The sequence below is a fragment of the Phasianus colchicus genome, chromosome 8, assembly GCF_987193195.1.
Source record: "Phasianus colchicus chromosome 8, bPhaCol1.hap1.1, whole genome shotgun sequence".
Classification (NCBI taxonomy): domain Eukaryota; kingdom Metazoa; phylum Chordata; class Aves; order Galliformes; family Phasianidae; genus Phasianus; species Phasianus colchicus.
Genome location: NC_143443.1, coordinates 28,525,970 through 28,537,376, shown reverse-complemented (window position 1 = coordinate 28,537,376; position 11,407 = coordinate 28,525,970). Strand labels below are relative to the sequence as shown.

At 38.9% G+C, this 11,407-nt stretch overlaps 1 protein-coding gene across 1 annotated transcript in view; it reads right to left on the bottom strand.

The window, feature by feature from the left end:
• Window positions 1-2,196: 2,196 nt before the first annotated feature.
• The window catches only part of FHIP2A (FHF complex subunit HOOK interacting protein 2A), a 33,284-nt gene continuing 24,073 nt past the window's right edge, over window positions 2,197-11,407 (bottom strand). The window contains exons 15-17 of the mRNA XM_031597426.2: window positions 7,293-7,433; window positions 6,058-6,161; window positions 2,197-5,962 (exon numbers count right to left, since the gene is read on the bottom strand). Of these exons, the coding sequence (XP_031453286.2) occupies window positions 5,857-5,962; window positions 6,058-6,161; window positions 7,293-7,433 (351 nt within the window). The 3' untranslated portion in view covers window positions 2,197-5,856. The remainder of the gene's footprint in view (window positions 5,963-6,057; window positions 6,162-7,292; window positions 7,434-11,407) is intronic.

Here is an 11,407-nt window from a genome sequence, read left to right as displayed (position 1 = left end):
TTTTCCTCGATGGCATTACTTCATTAATTACACGCCGATAAATCAGGATTGGTATTTCCTCTAGCTGTAATGCTTAAGGCTTTCAAATCTTTTTATTGGCAAGTAATGCTCCTCCAACCCTAAGCAGCAATTTCTCTGCGCAGAACACAGTTCTGTTGTCCTTCTCCTAAATCCCTTGCTGTGCTTTAATATCTTCTCTTATTTTTCCCAGAACTTCCTCTGGTTTTGTTATATGCCATTACTTGGCACAAAGACACATTTTCATCTGCAATGTCTCTATTCATATAGAGACATTTGAAAGTATGGAAATCTCTCTCCAAACTGGGAAATGGAGTACTGTGCACTGGGAAACACAATGCGAATGTCTCATTTTTGCTGTCCCTAACACAACAGATTTCTAAAGCAGCTTATTATTGCCATCTATGGCTCTTTGCAGAGGATTTCACAGCACCAGCAGTGCCTACTGTAACATCTTGCAGGAATTTAACAAAACATTGTTCAGAATACATGCAAGAGCAATTCAGCAGGCCTTCTGCTGAGTGCCACACCAGATTCTAAGAGGCAACTTTTTTACCTTTATCAATCTGACTCCAAAGGCAAAACTAGCAACCAATCTGAACTTGTAAAATCCAACTTTTCACACTTTCTTGCTTTTCTGGTGTTTCCAAGAAGCTTACAGCACCTGAAAGCTTTAATCCACCATATGCTTCACTTGATTCTTAAATTGCTCTTCAATTCCCTTGCTCCTCCTTGATCAGCTGAGGCTGTGTCTCAAGGATGCACCAGAGACACGTGGGTTTAGGCCAACAGGGCTCACACAGCTTGTGACAGATTCACTTCTCCCAGCATTAATCCACTTTAATCCAACTGGATCACACTCAGGCTGCTACAGCACCAGTTCTGTTAATATTTAAATGTTAACAAATTCAGTAGATCCTGTGCAACTTATAGATACATAGAGAGCTTTGACTGAGATTCTGTAGAATGAGTTAACGAATGTAAAGGATACCACACAACGAGCTATTTTTTCCATAAGATGTGGAGCATTAGAAAAACTTGCATTAGAATGCAAGTGCCATAATCATGCTTCAATAATGAAGTGATTTCATGGATATCAGAGAAAAGTACAGGACGATATAAACTGTGCAGTTTTCTCATACAAATTCCTCACTGCTTGCGGAACAAATGTGTCCCCAAATCTCTAAATACCTCATGCAGGCACAGCAAATAAATGATTTGGGGTGGGAGATGACAATCTCTGAGACCCAAGAGGATGGGGGAAAGATGCTGAGAGCTGTAAAAAAGCTGTCAAGTGTACCATCTTGCTGTTGCTCTCCTTGTTAAAGATGCAAGAGCACTTGCAGCTGTTAAATATTGAGAAGGAGAAACAGCTTAACATCCAAGTGTAGCCCTCAAAGGGAATCTTACAGAGCAGTAAGATTTTTAAAAAGATGATGAGAACTTGAGGGACACCAAAATTCATACTAAGAAAATGCAACTTTAAAATACATAAAAACACATAACAAAGCCTTCTTCAAAGGCCCCAAAGGAAGAAAAGATGCTCACTTACATCTGTGACATTTGTACCCAATTCAATAAACTGATGTTGTGACTGAGGCATTCTGCACTCAAATGCAGTAGAAAACAAAGGTCTTGACCAGCTCAAGTCTTGAAAGATATCAGGGCTCTTGGGAAGAGCAGACATTCATCAGTGCTCAGGATGACTGCACACTGGCCATTTCCCCCAGCTTCCAATTTTCATGGGAAAGAGCATGCTACTTCACTCAGCCCTGCACAGCACAGGGTTTATTCCAGCAGATGCTGCAGTGACAGACAAAATAAACTCAAAATAAAATAAAATAAAAATAAAAAAATGTCAAGATCACAGACATTATGTAAAACAAAGATACAAAGATTCAACATTTTCTCAAGGTCATCTAAGCAAAGCCCAGTATGGGTTCTGTAATAATAGAAGCAGCTGCTTCACTGAAATTAATTTATTAACTTCTATTGAGAATATCCCCTTTAATCTTGCATGTATTTTTTTTTTAAGCACAAAAAGGTGGGTTTTCTTGCAATTTCTTTTGTAAAACTTAATATTGTATGGCTGGTAATGTAGCTGCTTCAGCATTCCTCACTGGAAATCCCACACCTGTGAAACCGTGGCAACACTGTCAGTAAGTGACCTACACAAAGTTTAATAGAAAAATTTTACTGAATATCCTCTGTTTAATGTAAACAAGGCAGGAGGCAAAACAAAAGAGCATATATTTGATATAGTTACACGATTTTACAGGGCACAGAAACTGCTGAGGATCACGGTTTGAAAACCCATGTATGATGCAGAATATCAGGTCACCCTCAGACCGAGCACATCACTTAACATTGAGACAGCGAGCTACAAAAAAAATGTCACCTGTGAATTCACACAGCAGGTTATGGGAGACATTACCATGCATTCACAAAGCCATTCCATGATCATAGTGCCCTGTAAAACCATGTGCAACAATCTTTACACTAATCGTAGTGTAAGCAAGCTCGGGATTCTGGTTCTCATATTATATATAATCTATGTATATATATACATAGGTGATGTACAACCAGACTCAAGCTGTGTATCAAATCACAGCTTTTATATTGCACAGACAAATACATAGTAAGAACGTTACACAGACAGGATCTGAATACCAGGAATATTACAGTCATATGGGAAAACAACTAAGGACAAACTTGTTCTACTGGAGCTTAGCACATGGCGTATTACAAAACTTTCTATATCAGAGTCTAAATCAAATACATACTGTAAATGGAAAAAAAAGTAAAAATGTGCCTATTTACACACGTGCATCAGGGTTAAAAAGTAGTTTGCATTTGCTTTTTGAAATCAAAAGTTATTCTAGTATTTCCTCTCAAGCATTTCAATCTACTGATAATGGCCATAGTTTCAAAGGTGATAAGCACTTGCATTTCCCGCTGACATCTGGAGGGTCTGCTTACATTGTCAACTCCAGGCCATGCATTTTCTCAGGTGCCCACCTCTGGGTAATAAATAACCACATACAAACACAGAGAGAAACAAAATGGGCACCTCAATGACATGCATAGATCGGAAAGGTGAAAACATGGACCTCAACTACCTAAAAAAAAGTGCATGAAAAGTATCACAAAACAAAATTAAATGAGATCCACCTCTTAAGGAAGATTAAATCACTTTTACAAAAATAAATGCCATTGTCACCATGTATGGTAATTAAGGGTTTGTTTCACAAACCAATAAGGATTATTTCACTTATTAGGATGGATCCATTTCTTACAAATTTATCAACTGAGTCTCACTGGTTCACAAGAACATTGCTGTTGTTGCTGAAGATTCAGGTATCAGTGAAAACAACATCGATGCCAATGGTTTCATTTAAGATCAGGCACCTCTTGAATGGCTTTACAAATTATCACGTTGCTTGGAAAGCTCTTGCAAGTTTCAATCATAGCAGTATCATCACATCCAGTTTGCACTGAAATAAGGACATCAGAAATATTCTGGAACATACACATAAAAAAATAAATAACAGAAATTTGGAGGAAAAAGTAATTTAGCACAAGCAAAAACCAACAAAGACTGAAACTGAGGGAAGCATCAGCATTTGTGCCCAACAGCTTGACTTTATCCATGCAAGGAACTGTAATTTAGGAAAATTATTGAAATTAAGCTTCACCTAACTCAAGTGGTTTAACTGCTTGTCTGAACTGGGATCTTAATTATAACAAATGTATGCATTAAAAATCACTGCATAGGCATACGTTCTACAGAATAAGTCAAGTACGTTATATTAACACAGCTTCTAATATGACTAAAATTTGCTACTTTCAAGGCATATTTCTAAACAACAAAGATGAACGTTATCCTATGATGCTAATGTGAACTGAAAACACTTCATGGCTAAATTCAGGGGGGAAATAAAGGGGTGAGGAAGCCAGGTTGCTTTTTTTTTGTTTTGTTTCCTGGATTTATGTGGCAAAAAAACCCAGAAACCTTCCAGTTACAGGGACCACTGAACACAGGTTTCATTTGCCAAAATATTTTCCCAGTTCCCCAGTCAGACTTTCTCCCCAGCTGAACCTGTATGGAAGCTTTAACAGCAGGACCATCTTCACTGCTGTGACAAGAATAAATTTAGCCTGTTAACTGTGACACTTCTAATTAACCTAACTTAAATGGCCTCTCAGCATTGACATTCTATATATATATATGTATATTAAAAAAAAATAAAAATTAAAGGGATGGATTCAGAGCAGAATCTGATTCTTGGTAGAGTCATATGAATACAGATGAATTCTAGTGGCTAAATTAGTCCTTATTTACATATAAGAAATCAAATCAGAAATGGACATTAACTGTGCAAATAGGATACTAGGAAAGACAAAGAAAGAAATACAACGTAAACACAAAGAGCTGAATTCTTACCTTCCTGCCCATGCTGTTACAGGAGGAGAAAGAGGTGCTATACACCTGCATGGATAACAGGACAGCTTTCTCACCCCAATCAGAGTGTGTTCCTGACAGGGTAAGGCTCAGCCTCTCAGATCTCTGCTGGTGCCTATGTAGCAGTGAGCCCCAAATTCTCTCTGAGGAGCCAGCTGCCATTGCACTGGAGAAATAGCAGCAAAGCTCCCTGAAGTCTGAGCAATGCAAATGAGCTGAGAGCACTCATATGAAAAAAAATTCACTGAGATACAGTTCTGTATCCCAGCACTATGCAAAACAGGCACAAATTTTGGTCCTACATATGGTATCAACACTTTAACTGAATTGGTATTTGTCAATCTTTTGCTGGGCATTACTGCTAGGATTAGATAAGCAATAAAAACACTTCTAAAATTACAGAACATGTATATTGCCAATTTTCAAGGCACAAAAGATTGTTAAACCAATTCAAGCTAAGCAGCAATTAAAAAGAAATTAAAAATACTGTTTCAGCAACAACAACTAATGACCTATAGTTAACTTTCCTGTAAAGGTGACAAGAACCAAGCAAATGGAGTTGACATGCAAAAACCTAAAGTAAATCTAGTTACACAGATGACCTTAAGAGCAATTGTTTGGAAAGATAAAGACAAATATGATATAAACATGTATAATTCAGATATTTGTTATGGATGTGACCCTGAATCTGGGTTAGTTCACTAGTATGGGTTTCATACTAATGTATCTCCCTGCAGTAATCCACAGGGGAATCAAGCTGAGAGTTGTCTTTAAGATTCATCATAAAAAAAAGAAAAACCTCATGAATATATCTCACTGTATAGGAATTAGTGGATTCTTTGAACTTATCTTCATTTTTAATTTCAACTATAATTTTGATTACATTACAACTGCAGGTGTGATTTCCTTTCACATATCCACTTGAGAAGAAAAAGAATCAGGACATAAGAATGTTTTAAAATTAATTTGCTGTTTAGAAGTAATATGGTCACAAAAAGCCAATTGGCGCATGTGAGCCCCAGAACACGCATAGACCTAACTCCCTGAACGTTGTCATCATAACAGAAAAATAACCAAGGTCTGATGTCTGTGGTTCTTCATGCAGCTTTTGCAGCTTGTCACACAGTGGCTAGAAATGCTGTGTGTTGGTTTCTCCCAAAATGCCTTTAATCATATTCTAGGTCCATTTCAATCCATCTCCCTTGTAATGCGGTGAATGCCAACAACTGGTGAAAGTAATCTAACTTCCAATTCTGCCAAAAGCCAACAGGCACTTTGCCAGGAGACGCCACCTCTTCTTGTCTGGGTGTTGTCAGTAGTCTTTTGGACTGAAATAGACTAGGTGATCTTACAGCCTGGCCACTCATCAAGGCTGCTTACGGTGTAGATGAGGCATGATACTTCACAAACGCAATTGCTGCCAGCTCTTTGCAGAATTCTTCCAGAACAATCACACCCTCTAGTAATGTCATGTGGTCAATGCTGAGAAAGAGAGGGGAAAAAGGAGCAGAGAGTCAGGACTGGCATACACAAAACCCAGCAGTGGGTCCTGGAGAATACAGCATGCATTTACTCACACAGGCCCTTCAGGCTCCAAGCCCAGCAGGCGTTTTCTGACCAGCAGAAGTTTGGGAGTGAAATCTGGGATGCGCTGGATTCTAACCATGAGGTCTCCAACCACCTGCAAAGCACAACACCATCAACACACAAAGTAACACCTCCCTGTGACTGGCAGCAAACATAAATGACAGTCTTCAGTGCCTGGACATGGAGCCACTTCAGAATCATCACAGACTCACAAAGCAATACTCAGAATAGCTGCTCTGTGTCAAAAAGGGTGAGTGGTCATAAGCACTGATGACAAGAACAGTGCCAAGGATGTGGGTGCAGAATGTAGTGATAAAACAGGACAAACTCTGAAGCCTTACTTGCTACTGCCATAAATGATATTACTCACTTATTTTAATTATGTCAGTGATTAATTTGTCTTGGTAAACATTGATGCAAGCAATTGACCAGTAAATTCATGAGTTTAGTGAAAGAACAAGGGGAGAATGAAGATTATAATTTAAATGGGGAGGGCTGTTGGGAAAAGGGGAGCTAAGCCCACTGTTAGTATTGGCAGGCATCATTAACAGGCTCTTGACCAGCTTAATAACAGCTGGTGCGGGGGGTAGCCGAGGAATCTCTGACTGAGACGACTGCAGTGTGACAGGCATACAGCCAGCTCTTGTAGGATGAAGGTCTGGCAGGAAGAGACAAAATCAGAGCGAAAGGAAGGGGACATCCAATAAATCTAGCACTTCATGGTTGATTGGAATCCAGAAAAGGGTCACAGACTGGACTGCCAAGAACAGCCTTGATCAGAAAAAACAGATGAGCAGAGATATTCACCCAGGCACAGGTGTTTGTGACTGTCTTCTGTTTGTGCATAAATCAAAGCCATCTCTTTTCTATCCAAGTGTAAACCTCTATTTTGTTCTTACAGCACTACCTGATACTGCCTGCAAGTGACAACAATGTCACCTGGTCCAATTTAAAGCAGCATCTTTGCCAAAAGGGATATTTTACATCTGCAAACAAACAAATCTGAAGACATGTAGAATTAAAATGAATGCTGAGAAATAGATTTTTCAATATTTTTGGTAGAAAATATGGAATTCTGATTTCCAAATCAAGAGCATAAGTATCTATTTTCAGTAAGAAGCTATTTGCCAACCTAAACTATCCAGCTTTCAATATTCATTACAAAGTTACTAAACATATCACTGCTGTATAGCCATATGTAAACATTAACTGTGTGTTTACTCACCCTGACAATGACGGAGAAAAGAGACCTGCAGCCAGAGGCTAGGTTTATGTAAGGATCCAAAAGGTATTCATGTATATGAGGATGAGGAAACAAGGAGAGTTTGGACAACACTGAAGTAACCTGTAAATTTACATCATAGGGCTGCAAAAAATAATAATAAAAAAGGAAAACAGTGCTTTGTTATTTTCATGCTTAGTTGTTCTCATCCAGCAAGTATTTATTTAACTACTAGAACCTTACATACAGAGCTAGAAATATACAAAGATAAAAAGCTAGATTAGAAGAAGACAGGCCCAAACCCTGTCCCACAACAGGACTGAAAGGAATATGACAGTCAGGCATTAGATATTAACTACATGACATCTCCAACCACATGAAGCTTTTGCACACTTCATGTTTTTTGTAGGATAATAAGTCCTCTTCCTATAAAATCATTCTTCATCTCAGCTGCTAAACAAAGAACTAGATTAAACATCTTGCTTCTAGACGACTGCAAACTATACAAGCTGAAGAAATTGAGAGCGATAAATCCCCGTTTACAGCTAACATTCCATTTTTCCTGGAAAGAACCATGGCAGAGGCCTGTTCATCTTGTAGCAACATGCTACTGGAGATGAGACACTGCTGGGCTGGGAAGACAGCATGAAATTCTAAGTTTTTTCTCCATCTCCTCTCTCCACATTAATCAAATGGAAGAGGCAACACTGTCAGATGCTGGAAGATGCTGATTAGTCAGAAGAGCTTTCTACTAAAAAAAGGAGTAGCTATCTTGAAGGTGTTTCACCAGCTTAGGAAGAAACTTATTTCTACAAAAGAAAGTACTTCCACTACAGCTTCCTCATGTTCCAAGAACTCTTTATTTTTACCTTAGTTTTTTTTCATCACAGTGAAAATAAGCTTATAATTGAATGCAGCCCAAAATTTCCAAACTAGTGAAATTTTCTCTCATTGAGTGCTGGAACAGACAACGGCGGCAAGAGTTGGACAGAAATTCCCCTGCTACTGGCCTATGCCAGTCTGAAGACGTTACAAATGCCTGGATGGTTTAACTTAATCTGTTTGATTCTACCTGAAATGGTTTATGGGCCCTCATTCAATCCCTTTAGCTGCCAGAAATATATTGGCAGTAACATGCTCGATGGTTATGATCACATCTGGAAGAGGATGTTTATTTACAACCTCAGATTATCACCTTTATGTTCTGAAGTTAGCATCCCACTGAAGAACTGGAGGCTTCTTCCCCTTTCCAGAATAAGATTTGGAAGAGTTCAGTTTAAGACAGATATACTTATGTTTACTACATGCCTGAACTCTCATTACCCTACTCAACAGAGATTTGACACTTGATATAACTGCTTACAAACATTTCATGCCACCTCAGCTGCACGGCTGTACTGTGTCAATCTCTATGACAGTTCCACAGAGGTGGATCCTGAAAGATCTGTATTTGTAACTGCAAGTTTGAGGGAGTATCTTGGGTGTCACAAAAATGGCAACAGATAGTTCAAGGCTACTGAGTCAACCTGCCAGTAAATACAGTCAAATAAGCTGAGGTGGTGATTTACTTTGCACTAAAAGACACCTACTGTTTGTTCAGCTTAACAGCTCCCAACACTATAGGGGCTGCTCTGACAGAATCTCCCCTTACTAGATGTGGACACTTAACTAACATTTGGTATTTTAATCCTGAACTTGCTACTACCTCCTGTGGCACTGCAAAGGGAGCTATCATAGAATCACAGAATGGCCTGGGTTGAAAAGGACCACAATGGTCATCTAGTTTCAACCCCCCTGCTATGTGCAGGGTCACCAACCACCAGACCAGGCTGCCCAGAGCCACATCCAGCCTGGCCTTGAATGCCTCCAGGGATGGGGCATCCACAGCCTCCTTGGGCAACCTGTCTTACAGATTCTTTTGAAGTGAACATACTTATTTCTCCCAGTCAGTGGTAGTCATTTCCATACTTGAAATTCCAGCTACAGCTTTTTAACAAACAAAGCTTTCAGACCCTGTGCCAGGGATGTTCTTCATAACAGGAATTTCTACCTTTTGAGTTATTGTGGAAGATAAAAGCTACTCTGCAGATGCAGACACAAATTTCTTCCATAAATCCATTCCACTGCCTGTAAAACTGAACTGCTGGAGAACGTCTTTCAGTTGTGAGTCAGTCAATTCATTAGGAGGCTTTGAAGCCATGAGATTTATCTGGTGTTCACACAAAGAAAAGGAAACAAAGTAGTAACACGTGCTGCATTGTTCAGACAGATTGCTGTTGTGATTTAAACTAATTGAGAGCATTAAGGAAAGCTGAGCTTTTATTTCTGTCCATATGTCAGCAGACTCAGTCAGACAGCCTAAACATCTTCTCTATAACTATAGAGGCAAAAACCAGCAAGATTTGGAGTTCAGGAAATTCTTTCAAAATTCTCAGGAAACAGTTCCACAGAAATTCAATGTTTAACATTAACAGGAGGAAACAGGCTGTGACTAGCAGATGAGGTACTGGATTTGAGCAGCCTTGAAACAAGTTACTTCACTTTAGTGCCTCAGCTGTCCTCTGTCAGGAAATTTGGTTAGTAATACTGACCTCCTCTGTGAAGCCTACTGGTGTCTGCTGATAAAAACTGATAAATACACAAGAACTACTTAAAGCAGAATGATGAAGCAAAAATGACATCGAATACAATCTGTAAGTAATACTGTATGATCCCCAACTAAAGGCCCTTTCACATTTTTTACATTGTCTGGACATATATATGATCAAAATGTTACTGACACATTAATTTTCCACGTTGCTCTATGTGATTTATGCATTTCACTATGAATAACCCAAGGAATTTCAGGGTTTTTTGCCTGTTTGTTGTTGTTGTTGTTGTTAAGGCAAGCTTTTGGTACAATACAGGAAGAATTTATCCCTGCTGTTTAATTCAGGCAGATCATTTTACTTCTTCTGGAGTCCAGCATTTTTGACACCACAGATCCAAACACCTTGCTTGACTAGCTCAAGATATGTGTCATGCTGACAGGCAGTTTATCAAGATGGGCGCTGTGCTTCCATGCCAGATGCTATTTTTATTGTAATTGCATGCATCCGATACATGCAATAGCTTTTCTTAGGGGATGCAATTCACTTTATTTACTTTTTATAACCTATGTATCGTTCAGACAAGGTTTTCATATCCACAAGGCTTCTTGTTCCTGAAAGCTGATGCTGACCAGATCTCTTCACGACTTCAATCTATAACCATTTCAAATACTAAAAAGTACAGTATAAGTCTACTAGAATCAAAACACTGAGAATACACAATATAGCAACAGAAGGGTTTGACTTTCTTTTCTGACTTCTGAATTATACATGTTGGTACTCTCAAACATCCTCCTCCTCTACACATTCACAGAGCTGACCTGGAGACAACTGTTGACTTCCTGCCGTGTTGCCTGTGCATTTATTTGTATGTCTAAATGACTCTTGTCCTGTTTATAAGCTGGAAATCTGCCACTATCACAGCTAACTAGTCATTCTGTAGATAGCTGCATATGCAAAACTGAACAGAATTGTGCAAACCTCAAAAAAATTGGTACTACTGCATCTATAACATCTCCAGCTGGTGTTACAGGGAGGGTAATCTAGACCCTCAGGGATTTCACTAGCAAGGAAAGTTATCTTCCTCACTGAAAACAGAAATGTTGACTTGATTAATTTAAGTCCAGAATTCAGCGAAGGCAAAGAAACATGAAGTGACCTCCTTTTCACCTCCCTGAGCCTTCACTTTGCTTCTGCTCAGAAAGATGAGGTCATGCAGGCTGGCTAGATACAGAAAGAAACACAAAGCAGTAAAATTCACTTTCTTTAAACTCCTTTATACTAATCTGGGTCTGACATGTCCTTTTCAGGACAAGGATCCTGTCAGATCATATTTCATTTGTTTGCCCTTGGCAGCTATACAGTTATTATTTCAATATAATGAAAGAGGGAAAAAAAAAGAACGAAACAAAAACTGTAAAGTGCAGATGGAAAAAGATACCTTCTAGAAATTTTCCATGGAATGATAACAGTTTTTCCTAACTACAGGAAAACATTATGAGTGATACAATGACTGAAATTCAAAGAAAT